The sequence below is a fragment of the Capra hircus genome, chromosome 17, assembly GCF_001704415.2.
Source record: "Capra hircus breed San Clemente chromosome 17, ASM170441v1, whole genome shotgun sequence".
Classification (NCBI taxonomy): domain Eukaryota; kingdom Metazoa; phylum Chordata; class Mammalia; order Artiodactyla; family Bovidae; genus Capra; species Capra hircus.
In genome coordinates this window covers 18,504,077-18,524,895 of record NC_030824.1, presented here as the reverse complement: position 1 = coordinate 18,524,895, position 20,819 = coordinate 18,504,077, and the positions used below count along the sequence as shown (strand labels likewise).

The 20,819-nt window shown below is 43.2% G+C and overlaps 1 protein-coding gene across 3 annotated transcripts in view; it reads right to left on the bottom strand.

Annotated features, from left to right (window-relative positions):
* Positions 5,527–20,819, bottom strand: part of CCDC62 (coiled-coil domain containing 62) — a 41,240-nt gene continuing 25,947 nt past the window's right edge. For all 3 annotated transcript variants that reach the window (XM_018061331.1, XM_018061332.1, XM_013970643.2), the window contains 4 exons: positions 20,641–20,797; positions 17,543–17,665; positions 7,004–7,097; positions 5,527–6,317 (listed from right to left, as the gene is read on the bottom strand). In XM_018061331.1, coding sequence (XP_017916820.1) covers positions 7,044–7,097; positions 17,543–17,665; positions 20,641–20,797 — 334 coding nt within the window. In that variant the 3' untranslated portion in view covers positions 5,527–6,317; positions 7,004–7,043. The remainder of the gene's footprint in view (positions 6,318–7,003; positions 7,098–17,542; positions 17,666–20,640; positions 20,798–20,819) is intronic.

Genomic DNA, 20,819 nt, shown 5'->3' with positions numbered 1-20,819 from the left:
TTCCCAGCATCGGGGTCTTTTCAAATGAGCCAGCTCTTAGCATCAGGTGGACAAAGTACTGGAGTTTCAGTTTCAGCATCAGTCCTTCCAATGAATACTCAGGACTGATTTCCTTTAGGATGGACTGGTTGGATCTCCTTGCAGTCCAAGGGACTCTCTTCATGTGTCAAAGGCATAAAATCGGGCTGTCCACTGTGTGCATCTCTAATGTAACGGTATGTGTGCACGCTCTGTCGTGTCCGACTCTGCAGGACCCTATGGACTGAGGCCCGTTAGGCTCCTTTCTCCATGGGATTCTCCAGGCAAGAATACTGGAGTGGGTTGCCATGCCCTGTTCCGGGGGATCTTCCCGACCCAGGGATCGAACCGCTGTCCCTTACTTCTCCTGCATTGGCAGGAGTGTTATCACCAGCGTCAGCTGGGAAGCCCAGGTGTAACGTAACTGCAGCTGTAATCAACGCGGGACTGTGGGATGACTTTTCAGAGACCCTCCTAGAGCTGAGAACCTGACCGAGAGAGCCAGGGCTGGGACAGCCTGGAGACAGCTCTGACCAACCCAGAGCTGGGTCGTCAAGCATGCAGCAGATGCCACAGGAGGTGATGTGAGTCTTTTTTTTTCTTTTCTTTTTTAATATTATTACTGGTTTGCTTCTAAAATTACCAGTCACAAAATTAAAGTTTTTTTTTTTCTTTTTAAATCACAGGTATGCTCTCAAATGGTTATTTTGTTTCTGCTGGCCTCAGCTTTCCTCTCAGAGTATAGGTGTGAAATCACCCAAAACTAAGGACACTCCTTGAAGTGGGAAGGTGACACCTACATAACCCTGAATGTTGTTTGCTGGACCCCTTCTGTAACCTCACTGGTTCCTCACTGTCTAGTCCCGGAGCTGACACTGGGAACTTGAAAGATGTATTTAACAAGGCTTTCCTCTTACTCCCTTATAAAGAGGAAATAACCCCGCTTTAATCGAATTCTAATCACCGAAAATCTTCTTTACAATAAAATAACAATAGCTAATATTTGGGCTTCCCTGTTGGTTCAGACAGTGAAGAAACTGCCTGCAATGCAGGAAACCTGGGTTCCTGGGTTCCATCCCAGGGTTGGGAAGGTACCCTGAAGAAGGGCGTGGCAACCCACTCCAGGAGTCTCACCTGGAGAATCCCCATGGGCAGAGGAGCCTGGCGGGCTGCAGACCATGGGGTTCCAAACAATAGGACATAACTGAGCGACTAAGCACAGCTAATATTTACTGAATGCTTAGTATTTGCTAGGCACTAGGTAAAATCCTTTGTGTGTATTATTTCATTTTAACCCTCAGCCCCTAGTCAATAGCTGTGGGGAAAGAAGGCCTACAGGAAAGGGATTTGCAGGCTCCAGACCAGCTGTTTCTCAAACACCTTTTTCCACATTCAACAAAAGCGCGTATTATGTGACCTTCATGCATCTTCTTTCAAACCAGGCAACACCCCTTCTGGGTTTAGAATGTCTGCCACAGGGACTTGGGACTTCCCTGCAGGCCTAGTGGTTAAGACCCTGAGCTCCTAATGCAGGGGGCATGTGTTCAATCCCTGGTCAGGGAACTAAGATCCCATGCGCCATGTGGCACAGCCAAAAAATAAATTAAAAAAAAAAAAAAAAAAAAGCAATGTCTGCCACAGGGACTTAAGGTCAGCAACCAACTACCATTCCTATCAATAATAAAGGGTTGATAACTGTGCCAGGAGCTGTGCTCAATACTGTTGGGATCCCAGAGTACTTTGTTAAAGACATCTCTAATGAATTATGATTGATCTGTTTGTAAGAAAGATATTTGAGCAGCTGGAGGGCAAGGACCACCCTGTCTTACTTTTTTTTTTTAGTAATTTTTGGTTACACAGTAGAGACTGTGCAATCTGAGTTCCCTGATCACTGGACCACCAGGGGGTTCCCTGCCTTACTCAAGTTTTATCCTGGTGGTGCTTAGTAACATCCAGCAAAAATGTGTGTGGAATGAAGGAGCTGAAAAAATACAGAGTCCGCCGTAATTTGGCACATCAACATACGGCTGAGTTTTATGAAAGAGCATTCCTACGGACACAAGGACACAATCTTCCCCACCCTCAATTTGTCAGGTCCCTTGTGAGAACCCCTTCAGGCAGGAGACCTGATTCGAAAACTGGCTGTCACTATTCGGCTGAGATTCTGCTTTTTGTCGCATATCTCCAGTGCTGTTTAATGCTTCCCCTGGGCCATTACAAGGGCAAAGCATTTAGGATATTGGATATTTAGGAGCATTTAGGATAACTGGATAACTTAGACCTGATTACAAGGCTCTGGTGGCTCAGAGTTTAAAGCGTCTGCCTGCAATGTGGGAGACCTGGGTTCAGTCCCTGGGTTGGGCAGATCCCCTGGAGAAGGAAATGGCAACCCACTCCAGTATTCTTGCCTGGAGAATCCCATGGATAGAGAAGCTTGGTGGGCTACAGTCCATGGGATCGCAAAGAGTCGGACACGACTGAGCGACTTCACTCACTCACAAGGAAAACCAAGAAAACAAACAGTAGAGTTTACATCATTGGACTTACTAAGTGATGGCACTGCAATTCCCACGCTGCCTCACTGACATGTGTCTGATCTGGTGTCCCAGCGTCTCTTTCCTGACTCACCTTGCTTCATCCTAGTCCATCAGGTCAGAAAATGTATCGTGCTCCTTTCTACCTCAGGGCCTTTGCACATGCTGTTACCATTTATCTGGAATGCTCTTTTCCCTCCTGTTTGCCAGTCAGCATCTACTCATCTTTAGGCTTAGTTCAGATGTCACTTCCTCAGGGAAGCCTTCCCTGAACCCTCCACGCTTGACCTATGCCCCTATTGTATGCTGACACAGTAGCTCAAAGCTTTATTTTTTGTAGCCCTTACCAGTTTTTCACAACCTATTTGCGATTATTTGATTAAGATCTGTCTCTCCCACTAGATGGGCATCCCTGGTGGCTCAGTGGTAAAGAACCCATCTGCCAAATCAGGAGACATGGGTTTGCTCCCTGAGTCAGGAAGCTCCCCTGGAGAAGGAAATGGCAACCCATTCCAGTATTCTTGCCTGGAAATCCCAGGGACAGAGGATCCTGGGGGGCTACAGTCCATGGGGTCACACAAGAGCTGGACATGACTTAACAACTAAACAACTTCCACTAGACTGTAAACAAAGATTGAGTCTGCTTTGCTCCCTGTTGTGTCTACAGTGGCCAGCAAAACAATATTTAATGCGAGCTCAAATTATTTTGTCTCTTTGCTAGACCTCTTAAGCGTGCTTTTGGCTGAGGACCCAGAAATCATCATTTACAGGACTGACTAATGTGCCCTCATTTGATGAAGTTCTCTCAAAGACCATTCTGGTTTTTAACCTACCTTGTCAGCTGTGGTTCTGATTAATGTGTCTGGTTTCTTAATCTGATTGTATTCATTGTTCTATATCACGTATGAAGTGGTTACTATGATGATTCTGTTTGGCCTAGAATGATGAACCTTTTTGAAATGGACCCCAACAGAATTGTCATCACACGGCTCAAGAGAAACAAAAATGCATGGCTTTGAAACAGCCACTTAAGCTACTGGTATCTAATCAGAGAAGAAAAATCTCAGGTCAAGGTCACCAAGAACAACCCCAGGATCAATGGTATACACAAAGTTCTGGGGCTTCCCTTGTGGTTTAGATGGTAAAGAACCTGCCTGCGAATGAAGAACCAGGTTCAATCTCTGGGTCGGGAAGATCCCCTGGAGAAGGAAGTGACCACCCACTCCAGTATTCTTGCTTGGAAAATCCCATGGACAGAGGGGCCTGGTGGGCTATAGTCTATATTGTCACAAGGAGTCGGACACGACTGAGTGATTAACACACACACAAGGTTCTAAACCTCAGCCACGTTTCCTGAAATAAACCAAGCTTACCCCATAGTGACCCTCAATCCTTTGCATTTTATTAGCAGTTTTTAGGTAAAACTGTTAAATATTATCTTGTATTCAGAATTTCAGTATTATCTTTATTCAGAATTTCTTTATTTTGGGTTATTTGTATTTAATAGATCTGTTCACAAACTCTAAAAATACTCTTCCATCAGTCTCTTTTGAAGGCTGAGATAATTTCTGGCAGGCAAATTATAGTACAATTCAGTTGCCTCCTTTTTTGGCCACTCTGCATGGCCTATGGGATCCCACTTCCCCAGTTCAGTTCAGTTGCTCAGTTGTGTTCGACTTTGTGACCCCATGGACTGCAGCACGCCAGGCTTCCCTGTCCATCACCAACTCCTGGAGCTTGCTCAAACTCAAGTCCATCGAGTTGGTGATGCCATCCAACTATCTCATCCTCTGTCGTCCCACTTTCCTTCTGCCTTCCATCTTTCCCAGCAACAGGGTCTTTTCAAATGAGTCAGTTCTTCGCATCACATGGCCAAAATATTGGAATTTCAGCTTCAGCATCAGTCCTGCCAATGCATATTCAGAACTGATCTCCTTTAGGATTGACTGGTTTGATCTCCTTGCAGTCCAAAGGACTCTCAAGAGTCTTCTCCAACACCACAGTTGAAAATCTTCAATTCTTCGGCGCTGAGCTTTTTTTTTATAGTCCAACTCTCACATCCATACATGACTACCAGAAAAACCACTTCCCCAAGCAGGAATCAAACCCTCACCCTTGGCAGTGAAAACAGAGTCCTACCCGCTGGACTGCCAGGGAATTCCCCTCTCAAGATGAAATATATTGATGACAAAATATAAAGGCTGAAGTCTAGCTTTATCTTGTAACCAAAGGCTGCCTCTCTTTCACAGAAATCGCTTATGGACTTAAATAACTAGGGTTGAGAGAGATAAATTGATAATACTAAGGCTTCCATTTTTGAAATCGTGTACTGTAATACACAAGAATGTGGATGGGTAAGAATAGGTATGGGTAGATACTATAACTCTATGAGCTAAAAGACATTTAGTTACAAAACAACTGGACTTTTTTCAAATCCTTCAGGTCCCTGAAATTGTTCTTAGCATCTCATCAGTGTTCTCTCTTTTCACTAGGTAAGTTGATGTGCAGCCGTGAACGTATCATGAAGAGAAGGAGAAAATTTAATATTTTGTTTCTCAGACAGAAAGTCGGCCTCTCCAGGGACATTTTGGGTTTCTAACTTGGAGGCAATGGTTCACAATCGACTATACACAGCACCTTTCTCAGTTTTGCCCGGTATAAACCAGCCTAGCCTGGGAAGAAAGCAAGCGTTTATAAAGAACATAGCCAAACTTCACCCAGTTTCTCTTTTCAGCACCCTCATTAAAAAGGCTAAATGGGGTGGCTCCTCCACTCTCATGAAAATCATCTCTGAAGTAGCACTGAAACCTTTTAACAAAGGGGCATTGATACAGCACAACAGAACTTTGATATCGGCAATGCTTAAAAAAACTGCACTCCCATTCCTCAGGAAATTAACTTGCCAGGTTTGGTTTCAAGAGAGTAACCTTCCTTATTTCGCTTCTGTGTCAGAAAAAGAAACCCCCCAAAACTATTTTTATTATTAAAAATATTTTTTATTGACTGAAGCTGATCATTATATTTTTTAAAAAATTAAATTACTTTACAGGTTAAAACAGAAGTTTCAGTCTTCAAGGATTTAAAAAAAAATGCATATAAAACTTGATCTTCCAGCGAGCTTTGGTTTGTATAAGTTGATGGGACTACTACTGATCCAGACAAGAGGGAGCTCTGCTCAGCTTTTGGGACAGAAGGACCTCGACTGTCAGGAACCCAAGAGATAGTTTGCAGTTAAAAAGGTTTTATATCATATCACTTTATGGCTATTTACATAGCCAAGTTCAGGGCTAAAACTACAAGGGAACACTATTTCTCATATATTTGGAGCTGACGCCCATAAGCTACTGGCTATAATGTAAATGTTTGTACAGGTTTAAAAAAATCAGATGGCTAAAACAGCATTTTTTATGCATGGATTCTCTATTTGATGTTCACACTTTTAAAGAGCTTCTGGAGTATTTAACCAGAGTCAGCATCTTTATAGAGAAGGCTTTTTCTCTGTTAGCATAAATTCCAAGGTGGCATATTACATGTAATATACAATTAGGTCCCATTTCTTCCACATGAAAAATATTTCTTCCACATGAAAATGGCTAACCTGAAGACAAACAAGATACAGATGTTTAAAAATTAACTTTCGGTTTCAGCTCCCCTTTGGTATTAGATGTTGCTTACAAAGGATTACCATCCTCTTTTTGTTTTCAAGGCTAAGTATTAGGTATGGATGTCTGCTTCCTGCCTTCCACATGGATGAGAAATCAGCTTCTGTGGGAAGGAAACAGAGTTAATCAAATCAAAATCAATGGGCACTGGATGGTGTGCGATAAGCTCCCAGCTTCTAAAAAAAAAAAGAACTATACAGTCTTGATTCTCAACAACATAAGGTCATGCGAACTATTATAAACATGAAGATTTCTCAGGAAAGAGAAGGAAGACGGAGAGAGGGCTGCTTATGCTTGGGGCATTCACAATCATAAAAGATGTTCTTATGATTAAGTGGAAAACAACTGAGATGATTTTATATTTTAACTTATCAAACTGGCTTCTAAAGAAACTTGGCATAGGAAATGAAGGTTCGATAGGAGGAAACACAAATCAAGAAAGTGCTTCCTGGGTCAATAAGCCTTTTTCAGAAGACTCAAAACCCCATGGAAAGACTTCTTTCCAGACAGACATTCGGATGAAATGCTGACATGGGAGTTTGAAAGCTATATGCATTCACTTCTTTAGGCTTAAAATTCTAGGTACTGAGAACAAGAACTTTTTGATCTGCATTTCTCTTATAAGTAACTGACATTTGACTCTGATTAAATTTAGAAGGTGTGTATAAATAGGTCAGGCAAAAGAGAAAGGACTACAGGTCAAACTCATTGCCGTGCTTCTAGATTATCAACATTCCCAAGTTACTTATTAAATATAAATATAAGGTGAGATAAGGAAAGGTGACTTACCCATGATCACAATGAACACTGAGGTTAACTTTTGTTTTCTTCAGTTACCGAGAGGGGTATTTTTTTCAGCTGACTCTTCTGAGACTTCCATATTCTACAAAACAATTCCCAAATGAGTACCCAGGATGGAACAAGAAAATACTTAGGAGGACAATACACAAATACAGCAGAAATGCCTTTAAAAGACCGTAGGGAATTAATGAAATACAATGAAGCAATTTCATACAACCATCATCCATCCAGCCAACAAAGATGGACTGACTTCCTGCTCATGCATGGGGCCCCTCTGTCTCTAAGCCTGCAGTTGGAATGTTCTGTTTGCTTTACCGTATGCGTGTTATGGCTAAACCCTGGGAGTCAGCTAACGCCCAGATATAACTGGCTCTCTGTCAGCCTTAATATAGACTCTGCGGTGAGCCTGCAGTGAGGACAAGGGTCACAAGAAGACTCCACAACTCAGCAACGCTTTAATTCAGCACGGTGCCTCCTGAGGGCATAACATGGTCAGGCTTGGGGGAGGTATTAAAAAAGAAGATGGAAAGAGGAGGAGGAGGATACTTGGAAAGACACTGGTAGACTCCAGTGGTGAACCTGGGCTTGCTCAGCCGCCTCATCTTCCCACAGGGCCAGCCTTTGAGCCACGTTAGGATTCTTCTCGGTGCTTCCAGACCCCTGGGCTCTTAATCACGCTGCTTTGCTCTCTACTGGGATAGCCTTCCTATGTACTTTACAATATGATGTATTTTACTTCATGATTCTAGGGGGGACTTCCCTGGTGGTCCAGTGGTTAAGACTCCACACTTCCACGCCTTGCGGCACAGCCAAAAACAAAAAAATAAATTTTTAAAAATGATACCAAAATAAAATTTAAAAGATGATTCTAAAAAGGATCCAGCCTGCCACAGACAAGGTTAAGAACCTTGACAGGTAATCCCAACAGCTGCCAACTACTGATGAGGAAACTGAGTCCTGTGTTCGGGTCAAAACTCTGACCTCAGTTTCAGGCTGAAACTGAAACCCACCCCACCCCACAGGAGGCCTGCTGCTGGTGGTGCGGCAGCTGTGCTGTCTCACTCATTCCTTTTTTTCCTCTATTTTTATTTTTATATTTTTTTTCCTCTATTTTTAAATTAATGTTTTTTAAAGAGCATGGTTTGAACATATATACATAGACAGATTCCTGTTCCCACCTCATATGTAGAATACCACATGAACCTTTCAGGATCCTGTCTCCTTTCACTCACTAGTACATCCTGAAAAAGACCCTGATGCTGGGAAAAACTGAAGGCAGGAGGAGAAGGGGATGACAGATGATGAGATGGGGGGATGGCATCATCAACTCAATGGACATGAGTTTGAGCAAGCTCTCAGAGTTGGTGATGGACAGGGAAGTCTGGTGTGCTACAGTCCATGGGGTCGCAGAGTCGGACACAACTGAACGACTGAATTGAACATCCTGGAAACATCTCCACACCTAGGACCTTCCTATTCTGTCTCAGGGTAATATTCCATCAGGTGGACAGGCCACAGCTATTCATTCAGATTCTTCTTGCTGGACACTTAGATCAGTTCCTAACTTTGGCTGTTATAAAGCAATGCTGCCATGGGACTTCCCTGGTGGTCCAGTGGCTAAGACTCCACGCTCCCAAGCAGGGGGCCTAGGTTCGATCCCTCATCGGGGAATCTAGATCCCACAAGCTGCAACTAAGAGTTCATATGCCACAACTAAGACCTGGTGCAGCCAAATAAATGAATAAGTAAAAATAAATATTTTTAAAATAATAATATAAAAATAAAGCAAGGCTGCCATGAAAAACTTGTCCATATACCATTTTACATACACACAGCTGTGTGTGAATGAGAGAGTCCCAAAGTGATGCTGCCCGGGCAAGTTTTGGACATCGACGGGTTCCCTGCCAGAAGGACGGAAACACTTTGTGCTTCCCCAGCAATGTGAGAGTGCCTATTGCAGAAACAGGCTTTCAATTAAGACCCTTGTCTTTAGCGACAGATGGCAAAATCCTGGGGAAGCAGACAGGCTGCGCAGAACTTATCCTGCTTCCCTGCTGCAAAAATGAAGAATTTTTTACAAAATTATTTACTTTTTCTGTAACCAGCAATACTCCACTCAAAGGACCAGAGGGGCAGAATTTGCAAAGTGCATTGCCAAGTAGATTTCTGTTAGTTAAATTTTGCTCTCCCAACATCTCTAGAATCAGTGAATAATCCATTGGAAAATATATTACATCTGAAAGCAGTATTTTTGCCAACTAAATGATTTTCTGATTCTAGCTGCGGGATGTTAAGCAAGAGATTTAATCACTTTCCCTCTCCTGTAAAAAGAATGGTTGTGATGAGATCTCTCTTCTGGATCTTTCTAGCTCAAAAATTCTCTTAAACCAAGTTTTCACCAAACTTGAAAAGCTGTAGCACTTTTTCCGTCTGCACCTGTGGTCACCCTTCTGCATTCTTCCTGAACTCTCCTACCAGCTCCATTCACGGTATTTACCAAGCATACTCTGTAGCAGGCATGGCCTGTGCTACACCGGGGGGTGGAGGCCAGGATGAGTGATGGAGGCTCCCAAAGGGGCTAAAGCGGGAGCAGAGACCCATGGACGTTCCCAGCTGTCATGTGCTGGGACATGCACTCTGACACACACACCCCAGCGGTGCTATGAGGACAAAAGTGAGGGAGCTCCTGATTACATCTGAGGAATTAACCCGAAACCCCAAAGAGGAGGTTAAGAGAAACACCGGAGGCCATGAGGGCAAGTAGAAGCTGTCAGAAGGATGATTCTGAAGTATAGTTGGTTCTGCTATGACAATTGTTTTGAAAACACGAATGTGTTCCAACTCATCTGATATATGTAAGAATGACTTGAGTTGTGTGCGTTTGTTAATGCGTAATTTTTGTCCACAAGAAACCTAGGTGAACTGGGCTGGGTCACGTAGGAATATACACACCCCTACTTCCAGACCCCTCCAACGCCCACCAGCCCTCAGCCCGGGGTGTCATGAAACACATCCACACCTACTGCTACCACTTTCCATCCAGTCACCCTCCTTCTACCACGTTCCAGTGAGCCACAGACTGCAACCTCTCCGACTCCCAATGCTACCTGCAAACTTCAGGGCTCTTCCAGGGTAAAGTGCCGCATTTATGGCAATATTTGTGCGTTTCTTAAGTATTTAACATGCATAAAGCTGTCCTACGATTTAAATGTCCTTTTAAAGATGTGTCAGTGAAAAAGGTTTTGAGGCTATGCTCCTAATCCCATTTTCCCCATAAACTGTATGGTTTTTATTGGGCAGTTTTTTCATTGTGTGGTGATTTTTAGGAACCCATATGTTGCATTATGGCAGCTATAACTGTGGTTATCAAAACACTAAATAAGACTGTGTACAATAGTATATAGCCTTCTTTATTAGTGCATTAAATAATAAGGTCTAGCAGTAGGCCTAATGGTCTGTAATTCTGACACAGTACTTAGTGTACATGCTATTTCAAGATACCAGTAATAACTGCAATGTGGTAGGAATTTGTTATTTCTACTAATGACAAGATCATAAGTAGCAGGTATGATGATGGCTTATTTCCTATATTCGTAATTGAAGGAAGTGCTCTATTTCAATTAGAGATTAACAAAAATAACCTAATGTGTAATTTTTACCCCCCAATCAAAATTTATGGGTCTTCTGAATTCTATTCAACAAACTCTGATGAAAAAATCTCTGCCCAACAAATCCGCAAGGACAGAAAGTAGATGAACGTCAGCCTGAAGCAGGGGGAAAGTAAAATGGGGAGTAACTGCCAGTGGGTGCAAGGTTCTTCTGGAATGATGAAAATGTTCTAAAGCTGGATCATGGTGACGGTTGCACAACTTTGTAAATATACTAAAGCACTGAATTGTACACTTCTACATGGGGGAAGGTTATGGATAGGTGAACTATACCTCAATAAATGCTGTTAAAAACTTTAAAAACTCTTACCAATACTTAAAAATGTTCTACCCCAATGTAAAGAAACAACTTCCCGGATGCTGCAAAGATTTTGTCAAGAAAAAAATCTTCCTAGGAAATATCGACAACTCATATTTAAAATGGGCAAAGGACTTAAAGACACTTCAGGTTAGTGAAAAGGTTACTGAAAACTTGGTTTAAAAGGATTTTTGAGCTGGAAAGATCCAGAAAAGAGATCTCATCACAACCATTCCTTTCACAGGAGAGGGAAAGTGATTAAATCTCTTGTTTAACATCCTACAGCTAGAATCAGATAATCATTTAGTTGGCAAAAATACTGCCTTCAGATGTCATATATTTTCCAATGTATTATTCACTGATTCTAGTGGAGGTGATAGATTTCCAGTTGAGCTATTTCAAATTCTGAAAGATGATACTGTGAAAGTGCTGCACTCAATATGCTAGCAAATTTGGAAAACTCAGCAGTGGCCACAGGACTGGAAAAGGTCAGTTTTCATTCCAATCCCAAAGGCAACGCCAAAGAATGCTCAAACTACCACACAGTTGAACTCATCTCACACACTAGTAAAGTAATGCTTGAAATTCTCCAAACCAGGCTTCAGCAATACGTGAACCATGAACTTCCAGATGTTCAAGCTGGTTTTAGAAAAGGCAGAGGAACCAGAGATCAAATTGCCAACATCCGCTGGATCATCAAAAAAGCAAGAGAGTTCCAGAAAAACATCTATTTCTGCTTTATTGACTACGCCAAAGCCTTTGACTGTGTGGATCACAATAAACTGTGGGAAATTCTGAAAGAGATGGGAATACCAGACCACCTGACCTGCCTCCTGAGAAATCTGTATGCAGGTCAGAAGCAACAGTTAGAACTGGACATGGAACCACAGACTGGTTCCAAATAGGAAAAGGGATATGTTAAGGATGTATATTGTCACCCTGCTTATTTAACTTATATGCAGAGTACATCATAATAAACGCTGGGCTGGAGGAAGCACAAGCTGGAATTAAGATTGCCGGGAGAAATATCAATAACCTCAGGTATGCAGATGACACCACCCTTATGGCAGAAAGTGAAGAGGAACTAAAGAGCCTCTTGATGAAAGTGAAAGAGGAGAGTGAAAAAGTTGGCTTAAAGCTCAACATTCAGAAAACGAAGATCATGGCATCTGGTCCCATCACTTCATGGCAAACAGATAGGGACACAGTGGCTGACTTTATTTTTGGGGGATCCAAAATCACTGCAGATGGTGATTGCAGCCATGAAATTAAAAGATGCTTACTCCTTGGAAGGAAAGTTATGACCAACCTAGACTGCATATTAAAAAGCAGAGACATTACTTTGCCAACAAAGGTCTGTCTAGTCAAAGCTATGGTTTTTCCAGTGGTCATGTATGGATGTGAGTTGGACTATAAAGAAAGCTGAGCACAGAAGGATTGATGCTTTTGAACTGTGGTGTTGGAGAAGACTCTTGAGAGTCCCTTGGACCGCAAGGAGATCCAACCAGTCCATCCTAAAGGAAATCAGTCCTGGATGTTCCTTGGAAGGACTGATGTTGAAGTTGAAACTCCAATACTTTGGCCACCTAATGCGAAGAGTTGACTGATTGGAAAAGACCCTAATGCTGGGAAAGATTGAGGGCAGGAGAAGGGGACGACAGAGGATGAGATGGTTGGATGGCATCACTGAGTGGGTTTGGGTGGACTCCAGGAGTTAGTGATGGACAGGGAGGCCTGGCGTGCTGCGATTCATGAGGTCGCAAAGAGTTGGACATGATTGAACTGAACTGAACTGATTCACTGATTCTAGAGATGCTGGTAAAGCAGAGTACATAGGAGAAGGAGAAGACACCTGAAGGGCCAAGGAGCACATGAAGATGCTTGTCGTTAGGTTACCAGGAAAATGCAAATTAGTCAATGGCAGTGAGATGCTATGTCAAATATACTAGAATGGCTAAAATCAGACGGACTGACAAAACTGAGGCCAGGGACTTCCCTGGTGGGCCAGTGGTTAACACTCTGCCTTCCAAAGCAGGAGACAACGGTTTGATTGCTGGGTCCGGGAGGACTCCATATGCCAGGGAGTAACTACTACTGAGCCTCAACTACTGAGCCAGCACATGAGAGCCTCTGCTCCGCAACAAGAGAAGCCACTACAATGAGCTGGCACCCCACAGAGAGTAGCGCCCCGCTCACCACAACCAGAGAAAGCCCGTGAGCAGCAACAAAGACCCAGTGCAGCCAAAAATTAATGATTTAAAAAAAACCATGGTTGCGTGAGGCTGTGGAGAGCCTAGGTCTTTCATACAGGGCTGGGAGGGACGTAAAATGGTACCAACCACTCTGAGAAATGACTTGCCAGTTTATTAAAAATTTAAATGCTATTACTAGCAATTCTACTTCTAGGTATTTACCCTTAGAGAAATGAAGACATATGTCCATTTACAAAAAAGGCTTGTGTGTGTGAAATGTTCACAGCTGTACTTATGATAGTCCAAAACTGGAAACAACCCAAATAGCCCATCAACAGGCAAATAAACAAACTGTGTTCTTTTCATACAATGGAATGCTAATCAGCAACAAAAAAGAGCAAATACTGATAAACAGCAACACGTATGATCTCAAAATAATTCTACTGAAAGAAGCTAGATAAGGAGTACAACGTGTAAGTCAGTCAGTTACTTTGGTCGCTTAGTTGTGTCCAACTCTTTGTGACCCCATGGACTGCAGCACGCCAGGCCTCCCTGTCCATCACCAACTCCCAGAGTTTATTCAAACCTACGTCCACTGAGTCAGTGATGCCATCCAACCATCTCATCCTCTGTCGTCCCCTTCTCCTCCCAACTTCAATCTTTCCCAGCATCAGGGTCTTTTCCAATGAGTCAGTTCTTTGCATCAGGTGGCCAAAGTATTGGAGTTTCAACTTCAGCATCAGTCCTTCCAATGAATATTCAGGACTGATTTCCTTTAGGATGGACTGGTTGGATCTCCTTGCAATCCAAGGGACTCTCAAGAGTCTTCTCTGTAACACCACAGTTTAAAAGCATCAATTCTTTGGCACTCAGCTTTCTTTATAGTTCAACTCTTACATCCATACATGACTCCTGGAAAAACCATAGCTTTGACTAGACAGACCTTTGTTGGCAAAGTAATGTCTCTGCTTTCTAATATGCTGTCTGCTGCTGCTGCTGCTGCTGCTAAGTTGCTTCAGTTGTCTCTGTGCGACCCTATAGACAAGAGCCCACCAGGCACCCCCTTCCCTGGGATTCTCCAGGCAAGAACACAGGAGTGGGTTGCCATTTCCTTCTCCAATGCATCAAAGTGAAAAGTGAAAGTGAGGTCGTTCAGTCATGTCCGACTCCTAGCGACCCCATGGACTGCAGCCCACCAGGCTCCTCTGTCCATGGGATTTTCCAGGCAAGAGTACTGGAGTGGGTTGCCATTGCCTTCTCTGAATATGCTGTCTAGGTTGGTCATAAAGTAACAGTACAACCTGTATCACTGCATTTATATGAAGTTCTAGAACAGGCAAAACTATTCTCTAATGATAAAAGTCAAATCAGTAGTTGCCTAGGGTGGAGGTAGGGAAAGATTCACTCCAAAGACCATGAGGGAACTTTTTGGGATGATGGAGATGTTCTATATCTTGAGAGGGATGTTGGTGGTGGTTGTTCAGTAGCTAAGTTGGTTTCAGTTCTTTTTTGACCCCATGGACTGTAGCCAGCCAGGATCCTCTGTCCATGGGATTTCCCAGGCAGGGATGCTGGAGTGGGTTGCCATTTCCTCCTCCAGGGGATCTTCCCAACCCAGGGATTGAACCCACGTCTCTTGCTCGGCAGGCAGATTCTTTACCACTGAGTCTAGTGTTTCCCAGGTGGCACTAGTGGTAAAGAACCCGCCTGCCAATGCAGGAGACATAAGAAACGTGGGTTCGATCCCAGGGTTGGGAAGATCCCCTGGAGAAGGGAATGGCAACCCTCCAACCTTCTTATCTGAAGAATCTCACGGGCAGAGGAGCTTGGTGGGCTGTAGTCCAGTGGGTCACAAAGACTTGGACACAACTGAACCAACTTCACACATATGCACGCCTGCATACAGGCATTAAGGGCTTTCCTGGTGGCTCAGTGGTAAAGAATCTGCCTACCAATGCAGGAGACGCAGGTTCAATCTCTGATCCGGGAAGATCCCACATGCTGCAGAGCAACCAAGCCCATGCACCACAGCTACTGAGCCTGTGCACAGGGCTCGTGCTCTGCAGCAAGAGAAACCACTGCGAGGAGGAGCCCAGGCACTACAGCCAGAGCAGCCCCGCTCACCAAAACTGGAGAGAGCCCAGGTGCAGCGATAAATTCCCTAGTGGTCCAGTGGTAAGAATCCGCCTTCCATAGCCTGAATGGGAGGGGAGTTTGGGGGGGGAAATGGATACATGTATATGTATGACTGAGTCCCTTCCCTGTTCACCTCAAACCATCACAGCATTGTTAATCAGCTATACCCCAATACAAAGTAAAAAAGTCAAAAAAAAAATCTACCTTCCAATGAAGGGGCACAGGTTCCGTCCCTGGTCGGGGAACTAAAGTCCCACAGACAGAAGGGCACCTAAGCCTTCATGCCACAACTAGAGAAAAGCCGGTGCGCTGAAATGAAAGATCCTGTCTGTTACAGCAAAGATCCTGCCTGCTGCAACTAAGACACAGTGCGGCCAAAAATAAATTTAAAAATTTTAAACAAATGGTATTTCAATGTCTTGCAGATCTTTTTAATTTTATTTGGTCAGGGATACAAAAAAGTTGAACTCAATGGCTTTCAAGTATCTTGAACTATGTCCACAGCACATCCAACTAACGGACCTGGAATCTTATAGCACCCATCCCAAGCTTGTATTTTACAGACTGGGCAACTGGGACTCAAGTGTCCTGATTTCAAGTTCGATGTTCTTTTCACTATTTATGTCAGGCTATAGAATCTACAAGGCCACTTATATCACTGCTACTGCAGTGTTCCTGTGCTCAGAGAAAGCAGTTAGAATTAACGTGTGACACACTCCCCAAAGACCGACAGATTTAGAAAATGACTATTTTGCAATTCCTAATGAAACAACAGATCTAAAGCATAACAATCAAGAAACACAAAAGTCATTATGTAAACTTTAGGGAAACTCTACAATAAAAAAGCTCAGGCTGACAGTCTCCCCAGTAAGTCTGACATCCACAAGTGGGGCAACCAGACACGAGGGTCCTCCTGATAGGATGCACTAGGCAGACTGGGTGTCACCCAGGAGGGCGCAGCGCCAAAGCAAACAGAAAGAACCCAAACTGACCCCAAGTCTCAACAAGTCACTAGACAGAAATACTAGCTTACAGGAATTTGGAGGCTAGAGGTATGTGTGACGCAACAGTGAGGATGGAGTCATCAAGCCTATCGCAGTCCCTGGGCAAACCTACGGGACAATGACCCAGTGCTTCTCCCACAAACAAGTGGCATCAAAAGACAAAGAAAGAAGGGACTTCTCTGGTGGTCTAGTGGCTAAGACTCTACACTCAATGGAGGGGGCCCAGGTTCGATCTCTGGTTGAGGAACTAATAAGATCAGATCCCACCTGCTGCAACCAAGACCCAGCACAGTCAAACAAACAAATATTTTTTAAAAAATGAGACACAAGAGAAAGGAGAGAGGAGGAAGGAAGGAGAGAAGGAGGGAAGGAAGGAGAAGGAACTGTTAGTGATGAAGAGAGACCTCAGAGATTCATTCAAGTGCAAAATACGGACCTCGATTGAGTATTAATTTGAACAAACAGTAAAAAGATACTTTTGAGACAAATGGGGAGACCTTAAAGTAGTGTAGTCATTAGACAATACTAAAGAGTTACTGTGAATCTGGCTGGGTGTAATAAAAGTCCTTATCTGTTAGAGCTATAGAATGAAGTACATATGAGTGAAAACACACGATGTCTGTTGTTGTTTTTGCTAAGTCATGTTCAACTCTGTGTGACCCCACAGATTATAGCTACCGGCCAGGCTCCTCTGTCCATGGGATTTTCCAGGCAAGAACACTAGAGTGGCTTGCCGTTTCCTACTCCAGGGGATCTTCCTGACCCAGGGATCAAAGGAATGCAAGATGCAAGATGTCTCTTGCATCTCTGGCATTGGCAGGTGGATTCCTTACCACTGAGCCACCAGGAAAACCTGACAGTATGTCCAGGGTTTGCTTTAAAATGTTTTAGGAAAACACGGGGACGGATGGGGGGAGATGAAACAAAGGCAGCAGAAAGCTGACGGTTACTGGAACTCTGGGATTAGAAGTAGTCTTTCTACTTCTGTACTTGAAATGTTCTATAATAAAATGTCTTTTAAAAATCCCCCAGAATGTACATGCATGTGCCCAGGTAACTGAAAGAGGAAGTCTGGGTGTGGTGGCATCTGTGGCAACATTCTGTTCCTCCTTAAACCCAGGCTGCGAACCCCTTCCCCCAGACAAGAAGACACTGCCATTCTAACAGAAAGTGACGTTCGCACACAATGACGGAAAAGGTTCAGGGTCAAAAGAACAGGAAGAACTTACGCTTTTGCTGGTGCTGAGATTCTCAGAGCTGATGGGAAGCAGGGTGCTCAGCTCCAGGTCCGTGACCATCTGACGGGATTCTGCCAGCAAACGCTGAAGCTTACTCGTGGGAGAAAAATCATCCTGGGAACACAACACAGTTCAAGCACCGATGAAATCAAGAAACACTTTCCAACGTTTATGTCTACAAGAACAATCTGACAGGCACAAACGTCAACTATTCACGACTGGTTCTTTGACTTTAGGTGTTTGTTACATGCCAAAGCAGAACACTAAATACTAAAAGAACCAAATTTCAGTTCTTTCTCAAAACCTATTTGACTAGGTAATTTGACTTCAACAGAACTTACTACACCTAATTAAGTAACACCCATGTGATAAAAGAATCGTAGGCATTGTTTACCTCTCTTAAATCAACTTGTCAAGGCTGTAATTATCAAGTCAAAACACTTACAAAATGCAACTTTAACACTAAAGGCTTGCTAGCTTTTAAATTAATTTTTAATTTTTTGGTCACACCATGGAGCATGTGGGATCTTAGTTCCCTGACCAGGGATCAAGCCTAGGTCCTTTGCATTGGGAGCACAGAGTCTTAGCCACTGGACCGCCAGGGAAGTCCTCTGTTAGCTTTTAAAAATATGTGGAAATATATCTTAGTTTGTTCATTCTTGTTTAATTTTCTACTTTGTGTAAAAAGTTTTTCACAGTATACAACCTGTGAGTTTTCCACAGTGAACATACAATTAACTATACAATTCAGTGAAAATCTGGTGAGTTCTGGCGCATGTACACACCCATGATGAATACAGGTCACATTTACCATGCCTGTGTCCCTGGGGAATTCTTGCCTCTCAGAGTCCCTCCTTCCCATTCTCAGACAACTACTGATCTGCTTTCTCTCACAGGAGATTAGTTTGCATTTTGTAGAATTTTATATAAATGCATTACATACTTTTGTCTGTCTGGCTTATCTCAGCATAATTATCTTGGGGTACACCCATGCTCTATGTGTATAAATAGTTCATTCTTTTTATTGCTGAGAAGTACTCCATTGTATGGATAAACCACTGTTTATCTATTCACCTTCTGTAGCATAATCAGGTTGTTCCCAGTTTTTTTTTTAACTAGTGAAAATAAAGCTGCTAGAATATTTATGTGGACATATGTTTCCATTTCTGCAGGAGTAGAATAGCTGGGTCATATGGTAGGTGTATATTTAACTTTTGTTTTAAGCAGTTTTTTAATAGAAAGTACCCAAGTGTTTTCCAAAGTGGCTCTGCCATTTACATTCTCGCCATCAGTGAATGAACGCTCCAGATGCTCCTGATTCTAGTCAACATTTAGTACCGTCAATTCATAACAAAGAGAACCAACACTCATCAAAACACCCATTAGCAGCCAAGCCCTACGATATCCCCTTGAAACCAAGGAACTGTGATGCTGTGGGTGTGTGTTAGTTGCCCAGTCGTGTCTGACTCTTTGTGACCCCATGGACTGCAGCCGTCAGGCTCACCTGTCCATGAGATTTTCCAAGCAAGGATACTGGAGTGGGTTGCCATTTCCTTCTGCAGGGGATCTTCCCAACTCAGGGATCAAACCCATGTCTCCTGCATTGGAGGCAGATGCTTTATCGTCTGAGCTACAAAGGAAGCCCCAACTGTGATACTTTAATTATATTTTTGTAGGTGAACAAATTGAGGCTCAAAGAAGTTAAATAACTGTACTAAGGTCACTGAGCTAAGACAAAGCAAAATGGGGATTTGAACTCAGATCAGATGCTTTCAAAGCCAGATATCTTCCCAAAATAACCCCCAAAATGACTAAGTTTACTTGAACTAATTTTCTTTACGATAAAGCTGCGAGCAGGAGCCTGTTCATGATAAAGACACTGGCTCATCCACAACGGTGAGTGTAGAAACCACCTCAGGGCTTCCCCGGTGGCTGCATCAAGAATCAGCCTGCCAATGCAGGAGGTGCAGGAGAAGTGGGCTCCGTCCCTGGGGGGGGGGGAAGGTCCCCTGGAGTAGGAAATGGCATCCTACTCCAGTATTCTTGCCTGGAGAATTCCACGGACAGGGGAGCTTGGCGAGCTACGGTCCATGGGGTCGAAAAGAGTTGGACACAACTGAGAAACTAAACACACACCCACACAGAAATAACCTCACTGCCTGCATGGAGGGGTGTGAACAAACAGACTACGGTTTATTCAGTCACTGGATAGCACATTGAGCAACCATCAAAATGACGAGGCCAGGTCCACAACGTCAACACTGATGAGGGTCACAAAATACTAACAGAGCTGGAAAATCACATTGCAAAAGGCATTTATGTACATTTTAAACAAAGCAACAGTACGTGATATTTAGGTGTACACTTTTATGAAAAACGTAAAAGCATAAAAACAAATGTGGAGACGACTTCATGGTAGTGGTTAGCTGGTGGCAGGGGTGGACGGGGCAGAGTGACACGTGGAGTTTACTCTTTATCTGCAACGTTCTATTTCTTTAACACTTGAAAAATAAAGCAAATACAGCAAAACGTAAACATGTTAAATCTGAATGTAGGTACACAGTTGCTTCTTGTACTCTTCACTTGCCGTGTGTTTAAACTATTTACTAAAAATAGACACAGCAATCACTTGGAGGCCCTGAGGGACATTTTGCCTGAAGCTAACCTACAGTATGTTTAATGAAAACAGAAGGGAAGTAAGTATGACTTCAGTTCAATAATGCAGGTAAAGTCCTACGGTTAAAATAAACCCTGAAGAACAGCTAAAATTAAGCACGCTAACATAAGCACGCTAACAATACTGCTATAGAAGAATTAAAAGTACACTGGGGAGAAATCTTGCCTGAATAAGCTGGGTATTTCTTTCTTTAAAGATTTTTTTTTTTAAATACGGACCATTTTTAAAGTCTTTATCGAATTTGTTACAATATTCTTCTTCTGTTCTTTGCTTTTTGGCCATGAGGCATGTGGGGGTCTTAGCTCCCAGACCAGGGATCAAGCCCACACCCTCCTGCATTGGAAGGCTAAGTCCCAACCACTGGACCGCCAGGGAAGTCCCTAAGCTGAGTATTCCTAAGCGAAATACAAACCTTTTCACTGGGGAGGGCTGTGTCTTTGTTGACTAACAAAATCTTAGATGAGTTCTTTTTATCGGAAGAGGATTCCATCTCTATCAACTTCTCATCCTCTCTTAAGGCAGATTTTGAAGAACCCAAACAGTGGGACTGCTGGATGGTGATCAGCTCACTGTGAATAATAAAACCAAACA